Below are 27,983 nucleotides of genomic sequence, written 5' to 3' on the forward strand. Positions count from 1 at the left end.
TTCTGTGCCCTTTCAGGCTTTAGGGGGTATTTTGAAACACCCTGTATAATTCTTCAACAAGGTTTTGTCGCCTTTTTTGAAGAAGAGTGTCACCACACTCCTGTGCCATACCGTAGGCGTTTTTCCTTCGAGGATGACGGAATTGAACAGCTTCTGAAGAGCCTTCAGCCCCTCGGTCAAAAACCCAACTGCGTAAAAATGAACAGAAAAAAAGATAGAAACAAGACAACTTAGTGTTCATAAGTGCAGTAGGAATTGGAGGCATTAAATGCATATCACCACCAAAAAAAGTAATTGATATCCTATATGCATATTAACGTAAGGGCCTAATTATAATAAATCAAAAAATTTTAAATGAAGTAAGGTTCAATGAGTTCAAAAGTTAAAACCAACAGTTTAGGGTAAGGGCTGAATTGTATTATTAAAAGGAATTTACGTCCTTTAAATCATTTGTTTCCCCAAAAGTCGTATTCAGACGACTAAAAATGTTTAAGGTAAGGGACATTTTTTTAAAGATATCAACATTTCAAGTATACCAATCGATAGAGCCGAAAATTCTGAATGCGTTGGTATATATAACTCATTTTGGCCAAAATGTCCCTTACATTAATTGATACTTCCACTATCGAAATGATAACTTTACGTTTTTTATCCATTACACGCAGCATCGTTTGGTGATGTATTGTCTTTTATGGAAATATACTCAATCAACTTAACATAGAACAGTTTATTTTTAGTTTCTATTATATATAAATCTAGTTTTATCATATAAAAAAATTAATGCTTGCATTTTTATTTAATTAAAAAAATAATTTTAAAGGTGATACTTTTTATTGTTGAAATCTATTAGATCGTGGACCGAAACCACAGAATAAGTAATAGTACAGGTACAGAAGGATTACTCCGCAAGACGATGTAAATAAATGCGAGTCTTGCTACGACGCGATACAGTGGAATTCAGCTCGCACAGCACTACGTACCTACAATTTTATTCACCTACAAGTTTTGTCTCTTTCTATCGCGTGCCTCTGAACTCTTCTTACGCTGTTAGGGTTGCTGTCTAGTGAAAAAATAATTAATCTACTTATTTGTAATGAGGTACGTATGTAGGTAACTATGCATTCATTATGGAAAACCTTGGGAGAGGCTTTTGTCCAGCAGTGGACGTCATTTGGCTAAAACGAACGAACGCATTCTGAGCAGTAGTCATAGTAGGTTAGGTTCCTATACTATCCTAAGAATTATTGATTACCTACATGGCCAACATACCTTTCAGCATCTTTGGGAAGCGAAAAAAAAAAGATAAATCCGGTAGATTTCTTTTCGAATTTAAACACCCGAACGCCGCACAATATTTCTTTCTCTTTATGTCCATTTTTAAATAATACTTCGATAATAGAATTATAATCATACTACAACGCACGCCAGCGTCCTGACGGGCGCGCGCGTGACACTCGACTGATATAATACCCGCCGGCGGGGCGCTTCGCTGTAGGTAATTATCGGATGTACCGCGCGGAGTGAGCCAGGCCTGCCGAAACGTAACCACAATTGACATTTATCATTGTTGACAGAGTATCAAATTGACAAATCAACAACTCTTGGAAATGCTGCTATGCGATGTCCCCATATTCCTCAGAAATAGGCATGTTTATGTAAAGCGATTTCATAGCAGCTATTTTGGTTGTTACTTTGTGCACTAGTACGATGCACAGTTGGCTGTTCGATGTGGAAGATATCACCTATACTCTGATTTTTAATTCGACGGAATTTTGACATTTCAGAAGTGTTGCCAACATTGAAACATTCCCACTAAGAATGGAGAGCATTTTCACAAATTAAAAAATAATCCTTTCTTGAATTTAAGGTTTCACTTGAAAAACTAAGGCTTAAAAATGTACTGATCATTTCAAAACGGTTATTTGAATTTTTATTATCATATTTTAGAAGTTACAAAAAAAATTGGGAAATTATTTTTCTATTACTGGACTCCCTGGCCAATAATCCATGGGTTACAAACCTTTTTTATGAATATTTTTTTTAATAAAATCTTAGCTTCATAAAATAATCAATTTAACAAGAAGCCAATTTTATAATCCAAGTTGATTATGATGACGATAATGATGATTGATGATCAATACATATTTTCGTTTATGTTAATATGTTGTTTTACTGCGTTAAAAACACGTTTTTTTCTATTTAATCTCTAAAATGTACATAATAATTAGTGTACATTGATTTCACAAAACAAAAAACAATAGTTCATTCTTGTAAGTTGTACTTGATGAAATTTCATTTCATATTATTTATTATTAATTCAAAGCAAAAAAGGCTTATTACATCTGAATTGTCAAAAAATGACAGCTGTCAGAATTCCGTCGAATTAAAAATCGGACTTTAGTACACGTTCATAACTTCCCGTTGCGTAGAACAGTAGGGTTATTAATAAGTATTTGGTCCACTGGTTGTATGGTGTTTGGTAAGGGTTAGTCCCAACGGCCCCGGTGGATCTGCCCCGTCAACGGGGCGGATGGGAAAAAGTGTTTCAACGACCCCGGTAGTCATAGTCTTAGCGTTCAACGGGGTGGATGGAACACATCAAGTGTCAACCACCCCGGTATATCGTTTAACGGGGCGGATGGATCAAATCAAGTTTCAACCACCCCGGTATTTCACTAAACGTGAAGGATGACACAGATCTAAAAGGTTCCACCTCGGTATTACATACCGAAAATAAAACCTGTTAATAAAATAAAATAAATAATGTAAATAATAATCAGTTTTATTTAACAGTCACCGTTTAAAAAATCTTCAGCATAAAAGTAAGTTTGATTGTCACAAAATATGGTCATAAACCTATAGATTACGTTTAGAATCACAGATGCGCAATTGCATTAATCAGTCAATATTAATAACACTCTAATAGTCTAATTTGATAAAAAGTAACTCTAAAACTCCTCACTAACAAAATATAATAACAAGGAAATTTAAAATTGTTACAAAATATAATTATTATTTAAGAATCACAGATACGTAGTTACATTAATGAGGTGTTGATTAACAATAGAACTTAAACTACTACTTAAATAAATCATTAATAAAGCTTAATAAAACTATTAAAAAAAGCAACCGAATATCATGGAGTTGTTAAACATACTGCTCAGCGACGCCTCCTATTATGAAGAGATATCAAAACAAGTCTCAGCAGTGTAATCTTTACTTTGGGACGACTTTATTACAGAAAAAACAAAGGAATTTTTGAATGGCCAAATGGGGTGCCCTCTCAGACGCATAACATTTTTCATCATAATTTAGTTTGGCATCAGTATTTGCATACAGTTTTTTCGCATAAACTTTGATATGCATAGTTTTCTAAATGCATATTTGTGTCTTAGGCATAATAATAACTTTGTCTAATTTTCAATACCATAATTTAAATAATCATAAATGTAAAAAACATAATTTTTATATTCCTAAAGTTTATTTTTAATAAAATACGATAATTATATAATTTAATCATTTATAACATTTAAAGTCATAAAATATTGTCTATAAGAGCAACCAACATGTGATGTTGCGAACGATCTTCCTTCCACCTTTACTTACACTCTTTCGGCTTTCGTAATTTGTAAAAACTAATTTCTCTGTGTTATTGTCATTTTTGTTCTTAATTTTTGACCTGTCTCTTAGAAAATTTAAGCTCGTGAAAATACATTCTGTTTGATCTCGAATTCCTCTTTATACAGTGTGAGTCACGTTAAAGTGTACATATGAAAATAGATGAAATCGTATATAGTAATAATAGTTTCATCTATTTTCATATGCGTCGCTGAGCAGTATGTTTAACAACTCTATGATATTCGGTTGCTTTTTTTAATAGTTTTATTAAGCTTTATTAATGATTTATGTAGTAGTTTAAGTTCTATTGTTAATCAACGCCTGATTAATGTAACTACGTATCTGTGATTCTTAAATAATAATTATATTTTGTAACAATTTTAGATTTCCTTGTTATTATATTTTGTTAGTGAGGAGTTTTAGAGTTAATTTTTATCAAATTAGACTATTAGAGTGTTATTAATATTGACTGATTAATGCAATGCGCATCTGTGATTCTAAACGTAATCTATAGGTTTATGACTATAATATTTTGTGACAATCAAACTTACTTTTATGCTGAAGATTTTTTAAACGGTGACTGTTAAATAAAACTGATTATTATTTACATTATTTATTTTATTTTATTAACAGGTTTTATTTTCGGTATGCAATACCGAGGTGGAACCTTTTAGATCTGTGTCATCCTTCACGTTTAGTGAAATACCGGGGTGGTTGAAACTTGATTTGATCCATCCGCCCCGTTAAACGATATACCGGGGTGGTTGACACTTGATGTGTTCCATCCACCCCGTTGAACGCTAAGACTATGACTACCGGGGTCGTTGAAACACTTTTTCCCATCCGCCCCGTTGACGGGGCAGATCCACCGGGGCCGTTGGGACTAACCCTTTGGTAAGGGGTTTCAAAGAGCTTCCAAATTATGAATCCAGAAACAACACCGTTTCTTTAGAGACGCGGAACCTCGCTCGGAATTGCATGTCATTATAATAATATTTTTCAATAGCGTTCAGCCTTATTGCGTTCCTGCGATTAGATCTAGGTATTTCCTCGAGGCTCGAAAGAAATGATAACGATGACACACATTATTTACCACTATTTAGGTCGATTTAGGTATAAGAATAGGATTTAAGATACCGCGCAAGCACTCTCAAAAGACAATGCCGGAAATTGGCGTCTTTTTTTTTTCGCGCGGCCATCGACCAAACCATGTTTTTTGGATACAAAATAGTGTAATAAACCAAACTTACTATGACATGTATACCTCTAAACTCAGTCTGAACTGAGTTACGAGCATTAGAAGTTTGATGATTTACATACTAGATTTGCTTTTTTCGCGCAAGTTTTGTAAGAAATTGTAACAGAATAGTGACATTGTACGTGTAAACAAACGATACCATCCATTAAAGGCTCCAGGCATCAGTGTGGAGTAGAATCAGCGCAATAAAAAAATAGCGCAATATTTTGTTGCAATTTCTTACAAAACTTGCGCGCAAAAAGCAAATCTAGTATGTAAATCATCAAACTTCTAACGCTCGTAACTCAGTTCAGACTGAGTTTAGAGGTATACATGTCATAGTAAGTTTGGTTTATTACACTATTTTGTAATCAAAAAACAAAGTTTGGTCGATGGCCGCGCGAAAAAAAAAAGACGCCACCTTCCATACAAAATCTGGCATTGCCATTTAACAGCTGCTTAAGACGATTTGACAGTTGTTTGAGTAATGCTTAGCGTTGAATGGCGTTTCAGTATGCGAAAATTCATTTACTTAAGTGGCGTTTGAGTGCAACTTAATTTGAGAGGTGCTTAAAAATTGAGAACTGCTCAGATATTGTTTTGAGTATGCGAAATGTAAGTTTAGGAGCTGCTTAACTATTTGAGAAGCCGTCAAATATTTAAATGGCGTTTCAGTATTCGGCCGTGAATCAGTCAATCAATCCAAAGAGTAAAGTAAAGAACATTATTTTTTAACTTTAAAACTTAGATTAATAAAGCGGTAAAAACAAATAAAACAACTTCGGTTGGTTCTAACAAAACTATAATTGTTGTAAAAAGGATTTTATTAAATATTTTAATTACTCCACATCCCTCCAAAAGAGATCACAGTTTATCAAAGTACCTACCAATTTTGGAATAAAGCTAATTTTGGTCTGTATGGTTTCAAATCAAGGCTCAAACTAAACTAGGAAATTACTATATTGTCTGGGAAAACATTAATTAACTTAGTAAATAAGTCCCAACACTAACTTAATAGTAGGTAGGTACTTTTGATTAAAATAATAAACAATAACGCACAACGTCCTTAAATAAAAAAAAAACTAAATAAAAACAATAAATTAGCGACGAAAACACAAAGAGGTTTTCGGCCAGTGTCCAATTATTTTTTTAACACTGGCTGAAAATACATTATAATGTTTTATGACAGTTTTTATTCTTCTTTTCACTTTCCAAGGATGATCTTCCTTGAGGCGCCGAAGTTCTGTCCGGATTGAGATGCCAGTTTGTTGGTGCCAGCCTGAAGACCAATGACGGTTTCGCCAGCTCGAAGAACGTCTTCGGAGAACTCGCGGCGGTTTTCTTCAGCTGGCCTGGGGCCGAGGCAGGGACCGCGCCATTCAGGGTGCTTGTACGCCTGGAAGTAAATAAACGGATTTTGTTACTATTACACATTTTGTTGCTTTAATTATATTGGAAGGCGTTGCAGCGTTGGATTGGAATGCAAGGCGCGAAAATTTATATTTTTATTAGTTTTTCTATTGATCAGCATCGGAAAAAATTAAAGAGACAAAAAGGATTTTCTCACTATACTTTTCGGTCCTACTATAATTACGAGCCAATTGATACAATAGACCTCGTATTATTATCGTTTTCCCATTTGACTCGATCTCGTCTCGAAGCGATATCGCGTTACTTTTTTCTGGAAATTTTCCACTCGAACATCTCGCACGCAACATCTCACTTCTCTTGAGAAGTTATTCTCCACCTAGTTGTGTGATATTTTTTTCTGGTTATGTAAAGCTTATATAAAATATGTTACATAGATCTGGGAATCCATTGTTGTCGGTTCTTTAGTTCATCGACCTATCTATTTTTTCATGACGACAGTAAATCAGACGATAGGTACATTTCTTGCAAAAGTGCCCTATTTCTCACTAGGTAAGTAGGTATATTTAGATGCTACAGACAGCTCGAAGTGAAGCTCGGTCTACGGTATAGCGTTAGCATTTTTTTTCGTAAAGAAATTCACACTGGCCTGGGGGAACAGTGGGTTATGTGAGGCTCTCCCTGCCAGATGAGCAGGGCTTACTCGCTAAAACCTGACGAGTGACGGTGTCCAAAGTGTTAGGAAGGAAACTGCGAGTTATTTTCTGGGCTAAACGGCCTAGACATTCTTTTGCAGCTCCGCCCCATAGCGTTGGAATCTAATTTAATATAATTTACCGTTCTGCCAATGGCGAAGATGGTCTGGGTAACTAGAGCGATGTTCTTCTGGTCCCAAAGGTCTGTAGTCTGGAAGAGGTCCGTGTCAGGTACGCCGTATTTGATACACGCCTTTTGGAACCTGTAATAAAGAGAACAGTACACGATTAAAACGTGATAACTGATAGATACCTACTTAGGATCTATTTACATACAAGCTACTGCAAATTTCGGATAAGTAACTAAAATGCTGACTCGAAGTAGCAACTAACTTAATTGCACAAACATTACCCGGAATTCGCGGAATACGCACCTTGTAGTCTAAAAATAGCCGCCGAATTCAAATCTCCTTTTCCAGTAGACAGTAACATTCGTTTCAATTTTGCGATCGCGTCATGAAGCGTTGTGTTTTTATAAAGATTACTAAGTAGGCAGTTAGGCACTGGTAGTGGTACTTTCACCCTAGTTGCCGTACAAATTAGGAAATAATAGGTAATAGGGAGATAGGGGCTAACTCCTCCAAGAGTGTGTCGGGAGTGGGTTCACCAGAATAATGCATCCCACAATCATCATAAATAAGATACTGGCTTGAAGTTGTAGTCGCCTAGAGGATGATGCCATCATGAAGTGCGTGTTCATAAAACATGCCCTGGGGAAACCTCTCGCTGATGACTGCTTCGATCCAGACCTGTGCTTCCTTCTCAAGCTGTAAGTACTTACTGGCTGATGTTGTCCATGAACTTGTAGTCGCCTCCCGACACGTTGACCTTGGTGATGATGCCGGGCTGCAGACGGTTCATCAGCTTGCAGAGGATGATGCCATCGCGCAGTGCATGCTCATACGGCACCCCCTGAGGGAATCGCTCGCCAATGACTGTAGGTATCTATCTAGGCCTTGGCTTCCACCTCCTTCTCAGGCTGTAAGTACTTACTGGCTGATGTTGTCCATGAACTTGTAATCGCCTCCCGACACGTTGACCTTGGTGATGATGCCGGGCTGCAGGCGGTTCATCAGCTTGCAGAGGATGATGCCATCACGAAGCGCGTGCTCATACGGCACCCCTTGAGGGAACCGCTCCCCGATGACGGCCTCGATCCAGGCCTGGGCTTCCACCTCCTTCTCGGGCTCGCGTTTGCCAGCACACTGGAAAGAAACAGATTTTTTGATGAGTTATTGTAGACTACTTTTTGTTCGCGGGTATAGAGAATACCCGGGAATTTTAGTCTGTCACAAAAAGTTAACCTGCGCGTTTTCATCCCACTTATCAAAGCCGGGATGGAAACTATGTATCCTATATTTTAACTGGGTCTCTATGCCATCTAAATTGATTCAGTGGTTTACCTAAACTTGAAAATGTTATAGATAGAGTTACATAGTTAATATAATATTAATAAGTAGGTATTATGGACATGGATTGAGAATCTGTGGACATACATATTTTTATAAGGCGAAAAAGATAAAAAAGTATATCCATGTAGATCATGGATATACTTTTTTATCTTTTTGTGAACAAATACTTTTTAAAGGGCACAACGTTTTGCGGGAGATAGTAAAGGCAACACGTTTGGCCTTCAAGCAACATTATTCAGCTCGTACTCGTATTTTATTGAAATGGCTACAATCGCTATCAGAAACTACTAGAATCAACGTAATAACATTCCAACTTCTGTCAGATTTTTATAAAGGTGACTTGTATCATTAGCCAATTATAAAAAGTTAAATGTAGTTTTGACGAGCAAAAACAATTTTCTTTGGAATTAGCATAAGTACAATGAACAAAGATTTACCTACTAAGGTAGTAAGGCGACAAGATTTATAGAGCTAGCTAGACTTGTATGGATTCAGAATTACATGCAAAGCGAGCTCGTGAGTGCGTTGTTAATGACACGTTATAAATTAGTGGTTTTAAAATAATTAACAGTAAGTCTTTGGTTATGTACCTATGTTTCCTTTATTAGCCAAAATCCCTATAAAAATGCCACACCGCATTTGTAAAGTTTCAGATAGGTACTGAAAATAATTTTACCTAATTTTCATAGGTTTTAAAAAAACAAGGAAATCAATGACAGTTCTTTCTGGTTAAGATTTATCACCAAGGTCATTGACGACATATTTTTTTATACAGCAGTTCTCATTTTTTCAATATTAATGAAGCAGTTTTTAATTTTTAAAAACACCAACCGATTTGAGATTCTTGAAAACTTCCTGCTTTTGGAAGTGAAGATTTACTTAGTACTTAATTGCAATTGAAGTGACCCAGTAGTTTAAAACCACTTATCTATTAACCACTTAACTATGTGGATTAATTGGTAACTCTCTCTCATTTTCACTGTATCTTCGTTCTTTTGTTACTTCGAATACTAACTAAATTATATTTTAAGTATTTACTTATACAGGGTGTCCCAAAAAATTGTGTCAAGCCGAAGCCCAGAGATAGAGCATCACTAGGGCTAGGAATCACTTCCATGGTATGTTCAGCGTTTTTTGATCTAGTTTTCGAGTAACTGCATTGAAGATTGTGTGACTAACGTCCGTATTCACAAACATTACTATGAGGTCTTACAGTGTAAGTACGTGGAACCAAAGGGGTGACACACGAACCAATCACAGCGGGCTCTATTCAACGCTGTGCTGCTTCATTTAAGCAAGCATTGTAGGAGAGTTATGTTTTTAAGTTCAATTACCTACATACGTCCAATGTCACACGCACATCAAATAAAAATGTTACCCACCTTTTGTCAGTCGCTTCTATCTTTGGAGCAGTTGAATGACAATGATAATGTGTCGTATCGTATGTACGATAACGTTATTATAGTACACACAATACATCTTTGTCCTATTAGGTAGGACAAAGGATGGACCGATAAACAATTGTCAATATACTAGTGGTGCCCCGTGGGTGCGACTGGGTCGACTGGACATGTTTAAAAAAAAGAGTAATGTAGAGTTTTAGAGTAAGCTACAAAGTAGCGATTTAGAATCGTTGGTAGAGCTTATGACTAAAGCGTATTATTTTTTCATGTATTGTGTAGAAATATATATGTATAAATATCTTATATCTATAAAAGCGAAAGGTCATTGACGCGATGACGCACTCACTCACTCATCACGAAATCTCAGAAACTACAAGTGTAGTCTAGGAGTCTCAAATTTTGCAATAAATAAAGCTTCGTTTTTGTATACTTTATGTGTCTCTAAACTCTACAAGTAAGTTTAAGGTGACATGGAGCGATATAGCGCGACTTAGCCCGATATAGCAGTTTTGGAGTTATGGACACACAAAACTAACATTCACGTGCCGTTTGAGTTGGAACTGTAACATTTTGGAGGTCTTATCGCCTAAAGAGATCTCTTCATACAACACATATTATATGGAGTACCTACTAGCGTAATAAGTAGTTTATTCAACTGTATAGCTATAAAATGTAATTGGTATTTTCGCTTCGTTTAGTATCGTAAAGGCTAAAACATTTTACTATCCACACCGATAAGGCTCCTTTATTTTTTCTCTCATTGTATTAGTCGTAGTACCACAGACAGACGTGCTCATTTTGTTATAGTTAGTCCATTTGTATTCTTCGGAAGACACGTACTTAAGAAGCAGCAGAATGGTCCTCGTTTAATTAGTGTTGTGTGTTGATTGCGACAAGAAGCACGAAAATAAGTTAAAATTACCAAACAATTGAAATAATGTTGTTTTTAGTAATAACATGCGCTTCGTTGCTGTACTGTGCTACGAGTTTGAATCCTTTTGTGGCCTTCCTATTGTTTTTCTATTTAATACCTAAACAGTTTTCGTTGATATTGTGATCGGGAGTTTAGTGTTAGTGATCGATTGCGTAAGTGAGTTTTCTTCTTTTATCATCATTATCATTTCAGCCTTAAGTTCTATAGTGAGAGGCCACGTTTCAATACCATATGTCATTACTAGTAAAATAGTTTTTTTTAAATAACATTAGTGATTTGTTAGTACAAAAATAACTAATCACACGAGGGGTTAACAGGAGTTAACGTGCTTGTTTTATGAGTTGGTTCACCACAACAATATATCCAGCGGGCGGGGTTCGATCGAACCAGCAGCGTTTTCAAATTCGATTCGGCTAGTTGGATATTGACACCATTGGTTGGGCTATTGTTTATCGTTGTCCAGTAAATAATGAATTAATCTAAATAACAATCAAATTGCTAAACAGCGTTTTTCAACCTTTTTCATGACACGACCCCCCTGGATGAAAAAATATATTGCGACCCCCCGAACCGTTCGCTTTTTTCATGCATTTTATAATGTTACAATGATGTTTTAGGGACCGAATACGAGGTAGTTTTTACGACCTCTCGCGAGACCCCCCAGGGAGTTTTCAACCTGTGAAAAACACTGTGCTAAAAGATCAATTATCTAAATTCTAAATGAACTGTACTTTGCTTATTCCAACTGCACATGCTTCGGAAACGTGCCTAATCGGCTAAGAATAATTCAAAAGTGAATTCATTAATAACGCTTTTTAAATATACGGCATACGGCACGCGTGCGGCCCGATGGATCCCCAACTCTTGGCAGGGAGCCAAGCGGATTACCATTCCCTGATAAAATGTTCTCCATCAAAACATTTAAGGTCCATTTTACATGAGTTTTCCGCGTCTTAAGAGCTCGTGATTTTCATATATTGGTATTAAAGTGCCATATTGCCATCTAAACAGTAGAATATTGAAACACAATTATAGTGAAACTCGACACATTTTTGTAGGTGGTTATTTAAGGTTACTTTTATGAAATTAAAATTTTATCACTAACTGTGGCTTTTTATCGAGAAATAGTGGTTTTAATATCCAATAAAAATCACAAGGTTCTTACTACTCGTAAACTACTATTTAAAAAGCATACCAACCGAACTGAGAACCTCCTTTTGTTGAAGTTGGTAAATAAAAGGTAATAAGTAATACATTATAATATCACCGCACGATACGACCCATTTAACCTTAAGTGTTGAATAAATCAAATTAGTTTAAGATGCAGCGATGACTCTTAAGATGACTAAAAAATTAAATTTTCATACAAATCAGTATGAAAATAAAAAAATAAAAAATGATGATATCAAATTTCTGACTTCACCATACCATTTATATGGCCATGTTAACATGGGCTAGTGTCCGCCCATATACCCATTTACCTAACAGTAACACCCTGTATATTATAAAGCTGTAGAGTTTGTTTGTTTATTTGCTTAAACGCGCTAATCTCAGGAACTGCTGGTCCGATTTGAAAAAAAAAAATTTTGTATTGGATAGCCCATTGATCAAGGAAGGATTTAGATTAAATAACTTCACTCTACGATTAGGGGCGGAACAGTAAAGAAAAATGTTGCAAAAACGGGAAATATTATTCAAACTATTTTCAGCTAGTAATATAAAAAGGCTTGATTCTCATTCATTATTTACGTTTACGATTATTCCTTCCACCTTCCCCTTTTTTGTATGATCTCATGTTCTCTTCCCGGATAGACTGGTAGAGATCGCTACTTAGCGATAAGACTGGTTTAAAAGCACCTTTCATATTTTAATTTATTGTATCTGTTTTAAATATCTAGTGACACCATAGGCACAGCACAGTCTGTGGCACAGTTGATTCCATGGCATGCAAAAAAGTCGGATTAAAAAAATATGTGAAACCTTTTTCATATACTTACCTACAAGTTTAAAGAAATGATGCTTCATCTAGATCTGAAAAAACGTAAAGTTTTCCTCCTAAACTTCCCGACTAATTGATATTTGTAAAGTATTTTTCATTTCCGGCTTTCACTGTCGACAGCCTGATAACAAATGGTTGTTTTCCCGAAAACTTTCAGAGAGTTACGAAAATAGCCCGTTTCATAACTCGCGTCGAAGATTTGGTGAAGCGAACAACAAAACATCGTTTTATGTTTTATAGACCGTTAAAAATCTTGCTAATAATTATACGAAGATATAAAAAGACTTAGGTATAAAAACACCAAAAAAGATACGTAATTTAAGACAAGTATTAAACGTAAAAATTATAATGTAAAATAGCCCTTAGACTATAGCTAAAGCGAATAAAAAAATAGGTCAATTTTATAATAACTTGAAAATGTTTATTTTTAATACTAAGATACATTTCATGCAGTCAATTTCATTATTTTTTACTTGAATAATTCGAGTCGTTTGTAGAGACAAAATTGTTATTTCCTTATTACTTTACTAAGAAAAAATAATTTGGAGTAAAATTACTTAAAAGTATTACTCAATTACCCAAAACTGTGTGAATGAACATGAAACATTGTGGGAATCTTTAGTAGAGTCCTCTAGTCTTTACCTAATAATTAGGGTTCCGTAGTTTTCATATTCTCTTAATCCTTACGCTATGACATTTTCCGGTTAACAAGAACATCGGAGAGTTAATTCATGTTATACAATGTCCGCTGTGTTTACAGTAGTTCGCGTAAGAAACAAAATAAATCCGTGACGCCGCCCGCCCCCGCGCTATGCCGGCGCTTGGGCGGGCGGGAAGCTCCACCAGTCGTCTATCTGATAGCGAACAGTGTGCTTGTCCAGTACATTAGTGCTTTTGACTGAAGTTTCACGAATTTCATTTAAATATGGCCGTACGTAAGAGTTTTTACTTCGACTGTCACTTTTTCCGGAAAATTCTTTTTCTTGAGCTTTTTTCAGTCTTTGAAAACTTTTTTAATTTTAGTGTTTCTGATTCGGAATCTAGCCTTTTAAACGTAATCAATTACGGTAACAATAATTTCCTTAATTTGTTATTTATCTTTATAACACTTTAATACTTTAACATCTAATATTTCATAACCAAATGATTTCACTCTCTGTTAATTGGCCATGTTTTAATCAATGTTAGTCCAAAGTATTTATTGAAAGTGCTACGTCACAAAAATCATTGGCGTCAGAGCACAAGTACTTGTCGAGATTAACGACTCGCGCGCAGCTGTAGCGGTCATTATAAGACTTATGTTCCATTTTCAATTTTCTGTTTATTAGTGCACAAGATTATTAACGTTTCATTCTAGAAATAGGCTTTAGGCTAGATTTTATAGAAATTTTCCAGACGAATATTTTTAATAGTGGTAAAGTCACCTTCATGTTATATCTAGGTACCTACTTTTAATCGCATATAAGCCTATATTTGACAGTGTTAGTTAACAGTCTTCGGACAAACATTAGAACCTAATTCGTTTTTAAAATAACAACTAGAAATAGAAACTTTTTTAAAGTTTCACCGAGTGTTAAAGAGTGTAAACATGGCATTAACCCAAACTTTTAACGGCATAGCAACGAAGGGGATATTCTCGAAATAACTCGAGTTCGATAGTGAGATAGCTGTCATCTTAGTTACCAATCGCGTTATTTTCGGTGGTGATGCTGGAATCCGCGCCAGCCATCAAAGACTTGGCACTGGAACTGCTGTTTTATGGCCGCCGTTCAAAACTTGCTTACGGATTTTAAACATCCACTCAGAATCTAAACAAACCCTGTTTTAAACACTTTTCACAAAGTTTTGATCTTTTAAAGTAATAGACTCCATTGTTTGGCAATAAGAATCTATAAACCATACAAAATCAATATTTATAGGCACTTGGTATCACAGAAAACGTAAACATGTTAATTGATGACCGACTAACAATATACGAGTATTGTGCCAATATTGAATACGTAACTTTTTTAACAAAACTATTTTCGTGAAGTTGGAGGTCTGATATTATAGAGAGTATTTCAGTGCAACCATTTTATATATTTTTTTAACTTCCAGCCCAGAAACAAGGAACAAGAACAGGAAGTCCTGAACTGGATCACAGCTGTCACTGGGGAACCCCTTCCCAACGGCGCTTATGAGGACGTCCTGAAGGATGGCGTGGTCCTTTGCAAACTCATCAACAAACTGTCCCCAGGATCCGTCAAGAAGATCCAGGAGAGAGGAACCAACTTCCAGCTTATGGAAAACATCCAAAGGTACCTTTTTAACCAGCCAAAATGATCCCTAATATAGTTAATAATCCACTATTAATCCTGCTTTGAAATGATGTTTTCAGGTTCCAGGCTGCCATTAAGAAATACGGAGTCCCAGAAGAAGAAATCTTCCAAACTGCCGACCTCTTCGAGAGACGTAACATTCCTCAAGTTACGCTCTGCTTGTACTCTCTGGGCAGAATTGTAAGCATACCCTCATTTCTTCCATGTATCTTGTTATACTCGTATGGATTGAAATTTAATTTTGGCATTAATTTTCAGACGCAAAAGCACCCAGAATGGACCGGTCCTCAGTTAGGCCCGAAAATGGCTGAGAAGAACGAGCGTACCTTCACTGAGGAGCAGCTGAGGGCTCACAACGCCGAGCTCAACCTTCAGATGGGCTTCAACAAGGGAGCGTCACAGTCCGGCCACGGTGGCTTTGGAAACACCCGCCACATGTAAACAAATCTCTCAAGCTTGGTGTCCGAGACCAAATCCAAACCATTCGGAGATTACCAGTATTTTAGCAATCTTATTCCATTGTCTGACAGATGAAGGAGCACTTTCTACCTTTCTAAATTTAACGCTACGCTAACTTAACGACAAAACGTGTGATAGATGAATAATGGGACCACATGAGTGAATATACCAGCAGAGTTCAAATCAAATGCTGCTCGTCTAGTTTAAGATCATTCTAAAAAACTGAGACGAGGGCCGTTTCAAAATATGGAAACAGTAGAAACTTATAGCGGACCGCTCTGTTGGAATATTTGCTAATGTGGTGTGACTCTAATTAGATTTACACATCTAACAAGTGCTATATTTAAGACTTTTTTTATTTTGTACATAATTTAACAATTATTTAATAAACATTGATTGTAAGTAGCGAGTGTTTCAATTTCGTCCACGACTTTCAAGATGGACTTTGCGCGAATCCAGACGTAGGAAGGTCGAACGGTAGTTGCGTTGCGTAAGAATTTGTTGCAACTTTATTATGAGCTTTTGATGTGGGAGTAAAAATAGCTCTGGAGTAAATAAAAGTTATTATGGGCCAGTGGAGACTATCCCTTGGCCTAATTAAACAGTCAGGAGAAGCGCGTGATGATTTATTGCGCAAATCCAGTGCCAAGATTATTCGCTTCATAAGTTGTTATTCAGATTATATTAAACGCTGATGTGATTTAAGAGAAACATCATTATTAGCGGTCAAATTAACCTTTAATTTGAATATGTAATGATGTATCACGGTGATAAAATCATTTAAATAAACAAATTGCAAAGAAGAGCTAGTATTGTTCCCATAATTGCAAGTTTATTGGGGCCAAAGAAAACATTCCTCTTTAACCTTATACACTACGAACAAATGATTCTATTCTTACTAGGTACATTATGCCAAGGAATTTAAGCTTAGAATCTTTGAATACTTTAATGGCTCTGAAAATGGATGTGTACTTACTTATCTACCTACTCGTACCCAGTTGATATAGTTACCTAACCTCCACAGTCTATGCCCCTGAGAATTTGTCAAGAGGTTGGATCTGCCAGAGGCGGTCATTCAACCAATTCATTCACAATGCTAGACCCAGTTCGAACATGTCAATGTGCAACCGCGCCGGCGCAATAAACTTTTATGCATACAGAAATAGTCGGTTTAACGGTTTTCGCAAGTTCTAAGGAGTATCGAAGGCTGAAGAAATCCCTGAGTTTACGTCAATACAAATCGCACGATTTCCGCAAAATTGTATCTGTAAAACAGTTTTATTGTTCTTCAATTTAATGTTGTTGATTTACAACACTTCTGCTTTTACTCGAGTGTTAACATCTGGTAAAAGGATCAATCTAATTTCGTACTATGTTTCCTCATCTCTACAAATAGCATGTTACCATTCCATTCATCGTTTACGAAGACGACTCGAAGTTATCTCGGTTGTAAAGTTTTTGAACGAGTTTCTTTCGAGTTCTGTGTCGTTAGAACGAGTTGCATTCGATATCGCGTGATGCTCGCGTGTTTTGTTTGTGTTCATTCATTGGTCCGATGCAATATCTTGACCTTTCCTTCTAATACGGAGCGAGAGCATGGTTCCAGTGGATCTAAGTGGCCTTGAGTTCAAATACATTAGCCAGGATACATTATGCAAGTATCGGAAAGTATAGGTACGAGTATAAATGCTTGTAAACAAAATTAAATATTCTTTACGCTTTAGAATTATTCAAATGAATTTAAATGTAGCCTTGTTGTCACCACAAACAGTTTTAGTCTCTGTAAATTGTTTTTGCTGAAATCGTGATGGATAATCACTAATCACAGCATCATCGCCCACATGGAACATTTGTGGCTTCGAACATCCAATAAAATTATGTAAATAGGGATTTTCTGATGGTTTGCTACACGCGTGGGCTCGCCATTTTCATTCAGGTTTTCATAATCGAATTGGACACACGTTTGGCTTCAGGCTACGTATTTCTACTCATAGGCCAGTAGAATTAAACACAAAAATGAATTAAATCGGAAATAATTCCTAGTAAAGATTTTAGCGCTTTAATGGCTTCATTAGTTGCCCATAAATACTCTCCTAGGTTTTCGACTTCGACGGAGTTGTGCTTAAGTGGTGGGGGTCCCCGTAAGGGGCGCTTTTTCGGTTTTCCGGTTATACCGCGTAAAGGACTTACCCTATCGATAAGTGGTCTTCCTGACGGTTGAAGGGAATTTAATCCTGCATTAAATAAGACCAAATTCATATGTTTTGAACAAACCGTTCTCGTGCAAATGTTCGGCAAAGTAGAAAATATGTGTATAATTAATGACCCTCTCCACGTCCAATGCCTCGTTACCCGCAGGCTTCCAAGTCTTGAAAAGGAGCGCCTCAACCAGTGTAACCCTATCAAGGCCTACGAGCTTGATGCGCCTATCCTTGTTCGTCCCAACCGTTCCTTAACTGCGGTTGCTGCTCTCTTCCTGGCACTCACCTGAACGACTCTGTGTTACCTACTGTGGCTGCCCCTCTTCCTTGTATCCTCCTGCACGACTACGTTGCCTAGCCGTATGCCTGGTCTAAGGTTCGACGCCAAAAATCAACAACAACACGTTCATATTAAAACGCTGAAGAGTTTTGTGTTTGTTTGTTTGAACGCGCTAATCTCAAGAATTACTAGTTTGATTAAAATAATTATTTTTGTGTTGAATAGTTCATAAATTGAGGAAGGCTATAGGATATATACAATCACTCTACGACTAATACAGGCGAAGCAGTGAAGAAAAATGTTGCAAGCACGGAAAATAGTATTTAAACTAGTTTCACGCGTACGAAGTTGATTTTGTGGCGTCGAACCTTGGACCAGGCATATGGCTAACCAATGCAATCATACAGGAGGGTACAAGGAAGAGGGGCAGCCACATTAGGTAACACAGAGTCGTTCAGGAGAGTGCCAGGAAGAGGTAGGTGCAGCAACCGCAGTTAAGGAACGGCTGGAACGAACAAGGATAAGCGAATCCAACTCGTGAGCCTTGACAGGGATACGCTGGTTAAGGCGACCCTTTACAAGGCTTTGAACCTACGGATGACGAGCTATTGGACGTGGAGAGGGTCATTAATTATACACATATTTTCTACTTTGCCGAACATTTTCACGAGAACGGTTTGTCCAAAACATATGAATTTGGTCTTATTTAATGCAGGATTAAATGCCCTTCAACCGTCAGGAAGACCACTTTTCGAAAGGGTAAGTCCTTTACGCGGTATAACCGGAAAACCTAAAAAGCGCTCCTTTCGGGGGCCCCCACCACTTACGCACAACTCCGTCGAAGTCGAAAACCTAGGAGAGTCTTAATGGGCAACCAATGAAGCCATTAAAGCAATAAAATCTTTTGTAGGAATTATTTCCGATTTAAAAGCTAATTCTACTGGACTATCATTCAGGTAGACCAAAATGGGCCTTGAAGTAACTGAATTTCATCATAATTCGAATTCTCAAAACTTTTCCGAAACTTTTAGATTCTTGAGAATGTCTAAACTTTTTAAATAGCATCTATTCACCTACTTTCTCAACATTTATGTTGTTTATCCCGAGTCTAAAGGCTTAAAATATCTCTAGTATTTATGAGCAAAGAATCTAATGCTTGACATAGATTTAAAATACTATAAAACTGGTAAAGCCGGTGGGATTTTGTGGATATTTGTACCGAAGCTATTTTAGTTATAGACGTCTGCCAACTTAAGGTTCTGGAGGGCTCTGACCTATGAAGTTTTGGATTCTTGCCTGATTACTGGGTTTGTAATTAGGTAATTACACGTTTGAACCGAGTAGGTAGGTGGTATTATAGGTATGTATACAATTATACATACAGATTTAAACCAAAATCAAGCTTTTTTTTGTCGTCTGGCCAGCTTGGGAAACGAAGGCCAAATTCTTTATTTGCTTCTGGTGAAAGTCTAGGGTCATATTCCTGTAATGGCGACTAGCACCCGTATTCACAAACGATGCTTGCTTAAGTGAAGCAGCAAATCGAACGCACAGCGTTGAATAGCTCTGTGATTGGTTCGTGTGTCACCCTGTGCGTCCACGCGCACTGTAAGACCTCTTAAATACGGGCGTTAATGACCTATACATAGAGCTAATTTGCAGCTTGATACACGTCCGAACATATTTTCAGAAGTTGCTGTACTAACTGACCACGCATTCTTGTAGGTCCACATTATGTCCCTATCTGTCATAGATTATTATTTTGTGAAGTGCTGACTCTACATTGATTGTTAAGGTCTTCCTGCCCTTGCCCCAACAGTGATCTTTCCTTGCCCATGATATATTGTCAGCTACCCCAACTGCGTGGGTAGATACATGTTTATCTTGACCGGCCGCCAACCAGATGTATCCTCACATCAACGTGGGCCTTGACTGGTACGTCAAAGGCGCAATTAGATATAATTGTAGTGAAAATTCTAGGCCAATCATGCGCACTCAGGCACTATTAGGTTTTAATGTTGCGGGTTCTATATGAGTACTATTAGGTACTAGCGGTTAGGAGTTCAATATCTTGATTATGGTTGTTCATAACCATTATACCTTTAAGTACTTCAAGAATTGGTTGTTTATTAAATCTGCAAGATACTTTTTCTTAAAGATTACAGAAGCAACAGACCCAAAAATAATTTAGCACTTGCGATGTTGAAAAGATGCAGTAGTGGACAGGAATGGTTTGTGATCATTAACAATTAGAATGGACTCTAGAAAAAAACTTATAGGTAATATTTTTTTGTAAAAGTAAGTCTAGTAAGTAAGATCTAAGAGTACTTTTAGCTCAGCAACAGCCAAAGATAGTTCAGCACCTGCGATGTTGAAAGGATGCAGTGCAGGACAGGTTTCGCCCGAGACAACAACCGTGTTGACCCCTTTCGCGCTCGCAAAATTGCAAAATGATGTATTTTATATACTTAATATTTCTACGCAAAGGCAACGTTGCCACACAGCGTGTCAAAGAAAAAGAATCGATGTTACGGAACGAATGTACCACTTATACACGAATGCTTCAATTAGAAGGGTAGCATGTGTAAGTTTGTATAATTAGTACGTACAATTTGTAAAATTAGGAAAGCAGTGGAAATTATGAAAAAAAAATCTAATTGTGTACGATGTCTGGATGTTTGTTACTCTTTCACGCAAAAACTACTGAATGGATTTTGATGAAACTTTACAGTATTATTGTTTACTAGCGGCCGCCCGCGACTTCGTACGCGTGGATCCCGTTTTACCCCCTTCATCTATCTTACGCGGTTTAGATTTTTTCATACAAATGTTTTTTCCCGCTAACTCCCGTTCCCGTGAGAATTTTGCAATATCCTGTTGTAACTAAGCTTTAAATTTACTAAGGTACCTGCATGCCAAATTTCAAGCGTAGCTATCTTACGTGGCTTAGATTTTTTCATACAAATGTTTTTTCTCGCTAATTCCCGTTCCCGTAGGAATTTTGCAATATCCTGTTATAACTAAGCTTTAAGTTTACTAAGGTACCTGCTTGCCAAATTTCAAGCGTCTAACTTAAGCGGTTTAGATTTTTCATACAAAAGGATTTTCCCGCTAATGCCCGTTCCCGTGGGAATTCCTAAGTATCCTATAACCTGCCCAGGAGTATGAAGAATAATTGTACCAAGTTTCGTTAAAATCCGTCGAGTAGTTTTTGTTTCTATAAGGAACATACAGACAGACAGACAGACAGACAGACAGACAGACAGACAGACAGACAAAAAATTTACTGATTGCATTTTTGGCATCAGTATCGATCACTAATCACCCCCTGATAGTTATTTTGAAAATATATTTCATGTACAGAATTGACCTCTCTACAGATTTATTATAAGTATAGATAACCCAGAGTATAGGCTATAATTTATGACGATCTGTGACAAACGAAATTTCACGCGGGTGAAGCCGCGGGCAAAAGCTAGTAAAAAAATAAAATACATAACATTATGTACGATGCCTCCCTCAAACAAAAATTTACCTGGCTCAAATCATCATCTCAGCCGTAGGACGTCCACTGCTGAACATAGGCCTCCCCCAATGTTTTCCATGTTCCATGGCTCAAATATGTGATGGTTAATGAAAAAATGCTACATTTTATGTTTTAAACATAACCCCTTATTAATAAAAAGATACACCTAGGATAAACTCTGTATTAAATCGACACTTCCATGAAAGAGAGGAAATTCCGCAACAACTTGTGACTCTATTTTTTATTTCTATTTTCTAATACGAAATGAGCATGTAATTGATAAATTAAATCAAAAAAACTATCGTTCGAATTAAAAAAATAAAGAGTTGAAAAAATCAATTTTCTTATTTATTCTTCTGAATTGGGACTTATCATGGTCGATAGATTACTCGTGCGCGATGAAGGTTTTGTATTTAATTCATATTTATATTCCAGTACTTATTTACATACTTGTTTCCATGCAGCCATTATCCCAGAGATCAATTGCCTCATATTGTCATTGACGCATTAATTAACCCTAAAACATGTCTAGAGAAAATTATCTGGAATCTTGAATCGAGAAAAACGATCGAATTGATAAAAAATCGTCAAGTACGAGTAGTACGAGTACCTAGTTAGAAAAATTGATTAAAATCAGAAGAAAATACTAGTTAAGAGTTACTTGCTTTATAAGTACATTCCGCACCAAAAAGCTGGTTGACTCTACATTAATAGGTAGAGGCGATATTAATTGCTTGGTGATTCATGATACCTAATTTAAAAGAGCTTCTTACGCCCGTTCTAAAATAAACTATTGGAGTTTTTCCATAATAAAATAAATAGGAAGGAAGGACGAATCCATAGGTATGGGTAGTAAATAGTTTTTTAAAATATTATACGTAGAGTTCAACCTACCGTACCTAACGTAGGGAGTGTACATATAATCGTCCATTTGACTGTATGTTTTTAATTAGAGGTTGTGCTCCTGTGTGGAGACTAAATTACCGATGATGATGATGATAGAGTTCATGACATATTAGTAAATATGACTACAGTTACATTAGATAGGAAGGAACTTATCCTTGAGTCATTATTTCAAAGCCTGAAGTTTTATGCAATAGTGGTTTGTGTGTAAGTATAGGTCATGAACTTCAAAATCACTATATATAATGGAAAGTGCTAATGCACCGAACCGTCTGTGGACTTTACAAGCAATATTAACTTAAGCAACGCAAGTTTAAGTTTTATTTACATAGTTAACAATTGCGTACAAATCCCCCCCTTCGCTTGGCTTGCGGAATATCGATGCATGTCATAGTTGGAACTTAGTATCTCTCCACCACCTCAGGCCGCCTGAGGGTCTCATACGTTCTCCATAAAAAAACAAAAAAATGCAATTCCAATTATTATTATTAGTGACAGTGATACACTATACCACAGCGGAACATTACAAAACGAAACGTAAGTGTTTTTGTGCATCACACACGATTTCTCGAATGTAAACAAAGAAACGCCGGGTGTATCGATTTCTTAATCGGGCCGTTACGTAAATCGATTGCCGTTAGATCATAGTGTTTTGAGTTCAACGGCCTGTTATCTCAACCTGCCATCAAAAAAAGATTGGTTGCCATAAAACTAGCATAGATTACCTATGAAATATCAATAAACGACAGTGTTTTGTTTTCTCATCTTAAAATCACTTGTCTTTTCTCGAAAAACAAATGAATTAGCAGCCGTATTCAATTCATCAGTCAAATGAACGCGTAATGTGCGTATAATGTGCGTAACCATAGCAATTGATGCATGACATGCATTATGTTCCACTCGTTCTGACCCAGTTACCAATGATAGCTTCCCAATGATATGTGTCAGTATCGAATGAGAGCGATTAGTTTTAGATATTCGATTTCGTTATCTCGATTATAATTTTATCCTATGTAGCTAGCTAGTATTTAGAATGCCATTGTTTAAATCCAATAATGTCAGTCAGGGTTGACATGAGACTTTTTATGAAAATACTAATTTCAAACAACAGAATTTCATTTTTCAGTGTCATAAAAGTAGAGTTGACAAAAATAAAAATAACTCTATTTCTATTGATATGATTTAAAATAAAACTGATTTATCACGATCGTAAATAAATAGTAGGTAATCCTACAGATAGACTGGACTCGGAATTTGAATTTTCTTTAAATTACGAGTACTTTTTTTTTAAATCATTAAAATTAATCTGTGTTGGACTATTAGCACTAATCAATTTTCAATTGTTAACTATGCAAATATGTTTATGATTGTTAGCATTTGGAGGTACAAGTTATAGTACCTACGCTTTGTTGAATTGCTAATTTTTGTTCATGAAAAATGACACGACCACCAAAGTGCAACGGTCAATGCCACTTCAGTATCGTTTTCTAACTCGTCTTACGGGTAGCATAATTTTATCCAGTTTCATTTGGACAAGTTTTTATCATAAACCAATGTTATAAAACTTGGGTTTATTAAACCAGTATGTATTGGCCTTGACTCTGAAAATGAAAACCTCTTTTTCAGCTGATTTCGTGAGGACATGCCTGAAAAGTGATCCAGAATTTGACGAATGCTCACGGAATGCTGTGCAGCATTTGTTCAGCGCTCTTGGTCCCGGTATGTTATATTTTATCAGCTGATTGAAAAATTATGCTGTATTTTTTATACTAACAATGTCTCGATGCGAATTTGTTTCTTCAAAGACAAAGTTACGAAAATTCTATGGATTTTTTTCTTAATTGCATGTTATTTTGTGCCAGTCTGCCAGCCCTAAGCGTCTATAGACCAGTCAGCTAAAACCGGCACGGTTGCAGAGCGGTTGCACATTGCACAAGCCAATCATGCAACTTAACCTCTTTGGTAGTTTTGTACTCCTGGTACTCACTCCCCATTTTGTGTTGGCGTTGTTGGCATTTGTTTTGTTTTCATTACAAGTACATGCTTTTGTTTGTTGTAGCGTTTGTATTTGTAATTAAATGTTAATATCAAAACGTTGTCAAGATGGCTATAATGATAGTGGGCTGGTAGGTTACAAGCCACTGGGCTAGTCACATAGCCTCAATTACGAAACATCTGTACATAACTTGCGGAAAGCGAAAGCGCTATTTCTTCACTACACTCATGCGATGACTCGAGTGTCTATGATTCCTAATATTCCTTTCGATAAATAATCCGATTCAGTATTGCAGTTTGTTGCGAACTGACCTTGACAAAGTGTTTTAGAAACACCTAATGTATTTAAAAAACAATGTGTTTATTTATTAGTTCGTCATTTAATTAGTTACTTAAAAAATTAAAATATTTGATATCCTTCACAAAATTCCATTATTATCGCAACAACCAACCACTTTGACTATGGTGTTTCAAATGGTACATTTCTATGCATTCCAGGGCTTCCAGAAATTGACATGCCGCCTTTGGATCCACTGAAAATCCCCAAAATAAGGATTTTACAAGGCGAAGGCCCCGTCAACGTTAACGCCGCGTTAGACGACGTCACAGTGACTGGATTTGGTAAAACCGAAGTGCTTCTCAGCCAGTGAGTAGACCTTCTTTGATTTATCGTCTCCTGGTACTTCACTCGACAGTTTGATCGATTGAGTCGAGTAATTTTATCGAATCGAGTCTTCTTTCGTTCATTCGATTAAAAAGAAATGATCAGTTAAACGTAAAGTTCGATAACGAAATCACTGTTTCTTCATATTTGGTTAAATTAAACGAGCACAAGGTTTCACATTTGTCACAAGGCAAAGTACCTATTTGCAGAGTTCTCTTGTGATTTGGCTTAAACGAGTAGGAATACGAAAAATAACTGTGAGTGAGTTCACTTTTGCATAATAAAACATGTAAAATTAACAACATCTTTTTAATTTTCAGGGTCGACGGTAAAACGTATGACTTCTACACGAAAGTCCGGGTCCCGAAAATTCGGATTGAAGGCACTTATGACTTAAAAGGAAAAATTTTGTTAATCCCTCTGGTTGGTCGTGGTAAATGTTGGTTTGAGCCAAGTAAGTACTTAATACAACCGACTTTTAACACTTTTACGTCACTAAATATTAATAATGGTTAACATAATGTTGTTATTATTTTTAGCTAACATGACAATCGACATTGTGAGTGATGTAAAATTGTACGAGAAAGAAGATTTTCTGTTCTTCAATGTGACCGGCGCTCATGTCAAATATAACATTGGTGGTTTGAAACTCCGAATGAACAACTTATTCGACGGCATCGACTCATTAGGTAAGTCATTATTAACAACAGTTTGATCAAAAATTGCAATTGAAACAAGCTCAATACCATTCCTGTCCAATAAAAGTGGGCATAAAATGTTTCTTACACCCTATTTGATTGTAAGTATAAAACTTTGAGGGTATTGGTTTATGTAATTAAGATTGCTCTTTTATAGAATTGAAATTAAAAAATAATTCAAATATGAAAATATAAATACAATAAGGAGCTGCCATCTATACTTTGCTATGTAAACTAAATAAAGCACAGTACTACTAGCGCCATCTATCGGAGAGTAGCCACTGCCTTGGAACTAAGTTTCCCAAGCTGTGGCTACTCTCAAATTTTATTATTAGATGGCGCTGGCTTTCAGCCTAACAGTCTCCTTCATTTTATGTTAGCCTGGTACTAGTGAGACGCAAATTGCAACGTTGAGAACGTCCGCCGAGACACGTTCACCTTGTACGTTGTTGCCAATTTTATTCATGAAGTTTTTCTATTTGACAGCGTATTAACGACGTAAATCTGACGTCATTTTTATGACTGTCTGATACGTTTTGAGCTAAATGATTGTGAGCTTTATTACTATTATGCCGTGATTTGAGATACCATTGGATAAAATATAAACTATTAGATCTAAATTATCGTTACGTTACACAAATCATTAATTAGATGATTTGTGTAACGTTAACGTTTATAAATCCATAAAATTCATATTTTATATTTATCTAAGGCAATTATAAAGTACCGTACTATGAAGTACCGTAGTAAAACGAGTGTACGTAGCGTATCGTAATGAAATAGTAAAAAGTTCTTGTTTTATCTTTCGCGCAACTATTAGCCTACCTACTTTATGAGCTGTGTCTTTACGAGAAAAATAATTTAACTGGGAAAAGACGGATATAGTATAAATAAAATCAATTAAAATTAATAATCCAGTAGTGCATGAAATAAATAAGAAACCAGCAAGAAAATCTGTACCTTATAAGTTAAATATTTAGAATTTATTTTCTTTGTTTACAGAGGACAGCACCAACGCATATTTGAACGCCAACTGGCGGCCTGTATCGGAATCTCTACGACCGATTCTTTCCAAAACAATTGAAGATATCCTACTAAACTTCCTTCAACGGCTATTCCATAATTTACCAGCCAAATTCATGATTGGCGATGTGAAAAATACAAGTAAAAAAGTGGATAAAAAAGTATAATTGTACACTATTTTGCCAATTTAATTTAATTATTTAATCAAGTTCAACATGGACTATGTCTATGTGGCCTTTTAGATATAAAATATGTCAGTGATTTTAGAGTAATATTAATTACGTATAAAGTTTATGATAGAATATTATACGTAGTTGTTTATATCAACGTTCAACTTAAGTTTTTAAGTTAATTTTACTAATTGAATTGACTAAATTATTTAAAATCCAAAGCTCAAAATCATTTTACGAACTGTTATGTTTAAGAAAAAAATTTTAAGAGTTATTTACAAATTAGTGTATTTTTTAAATGTTTTTGAAGTACCTACCATTTAATAAAGAATGTTTTATATTTAAATTGTTTTATATTTTTTTCAATATCTTTTGAATTTAGGTCTCTGCAATATTATTAATGTATTTTCATTAATATCTAATTTTTTCTACATCGGCTTTTCTTTAGACAGCAGATAATTGCATTAATTTTATTTGTCAATTAACAAAAAATATTTTAAAAAATAAACACGAATTCTTGGATAAGTGCCAAAATGGGCATGTTTACGAAACGATGTGTAAACCTACCTGTTATTTACAGGCAGGTAGTCCAAGGTCGACTATTTTCCATCAAGTTTAGAATCAACTATTCTTAACTAAAAAGGTGGAAGAGTAAAATTTCTAAATATTCCTACACTTTGATAGAGATGGCACCGAAAAAAACCACATGCGCCTCAAAAATATTTGCTTTATCAATTTGCTGTAATATTTTTGGGCTTTTTAGTAATGACTTCCAAGCTATCATCACATTGCTAGTGATCACAAAGAAAATGGGTCGCACTAACCTGCCAAATAGGACGTCCAGGCATTTTAAAAATGTGGGCTTGTCAAATATTCACTTCACAAAAATGCACGGAACGCACGCGTTTCACCCGTCAGCCACTAGATGGCTCTGTCACGAAAGGTGGGAACAAAATAGCGGATACTCAGAACTATAACGTGTTTTATACGGGAGCCGATGGGCGAGCGGTACACAGAGCG

The 27,983-nt window shown here is 36.1% G+C and overlaps 3 protein-coding genes across 3 annotated transcripts; 2 read left to right on the forward strand and 1 right to left on the reverse strand.

Moving 5' to 3' along the window:
- Window positions 1-5,640: 5,640 nt before the first annotated feature.
- On the reverse strand, window positions 5,641-27,962 carry LOC135072974 (muscle-specific protein 20-like). Its single transcript, XM_063966978.1, has 4 exons — window positions 27,788-27,962; window positions 7,972-8,183; window positions 7,061-7,181; window positions 5,641-6,251 (listed from the first exon to the last, which is right to left on the reverse strand). The coding sequence occupies exons 1-4, from the start codon at window positions 27,809-27,811 to the stop codon at window positions 6,060-6,062; spliced, it is 549 nt and encodes a 182-aa protein (XP_063823048.1). The 5' UTR covers window positions 27,812-27,962; the 3' UTR covers window positions 5,641-6,059.
- LOC135072637 (myophilin) lies at window positions 13,551-15,908 on the forward strand. The gene is made up of 4 exons (XM_063966642.1): window positions 13,551-13,657; window positions 14,824-15,023; window positions 15,104-15,224; window positions 15,303-15,908. Exons 1-4 carry the CDS (start codon window positions 13,652-13,654, stop codon window positions 15,483-15,485), a joined length of 510 nt encoding a protein of 169 aa, XP_063822712.1. The 5' UTR covers window positions 13,551-13,651; the 3' UTR covers window positions 15,486-15,908.
- On the forward strand, window positions 22,821-27,309 carry LOC135072973 (circadian clock-controlled protein daywake-like). Its single transcript, XM_063966977.1, has 6 exons — window positions 22,821-22,950; window positions 24,040-24,132; window positions 24,907-25,054; window positions 25,393-25,526; window positions 25,612-25,761; window positions 26,773-27,309. The coding sequence occupies exons 1-6, from the start codon at window positions 22,881-22,883 to the stop codon at window positions 26,958-26,960; spliced, it is 783 nt and encodes a 260-aa protein (XP_063823047.1). The 5' UTR covers window positions 22,821-22,880; the 3' UTR covers window positions 26,961-27,309.
- Window positions 27,963-27,983: the final 21 nt, after the last annotated feature.

Source organism: Ostrinia nubilalis, chromosome 6 (assembly GCF_963855985.1).
Source record: "Ostrinia nubilalis chromosome 6, ilOstNubi1.1, whole genome shotgun sequence".
Lineage (NCBI taxonomy): Eukaryota > Metazoa > Arthropoda > Insecta > Lepidoptera > Crambidae > Ostrinia > Ostrinia nubilalis.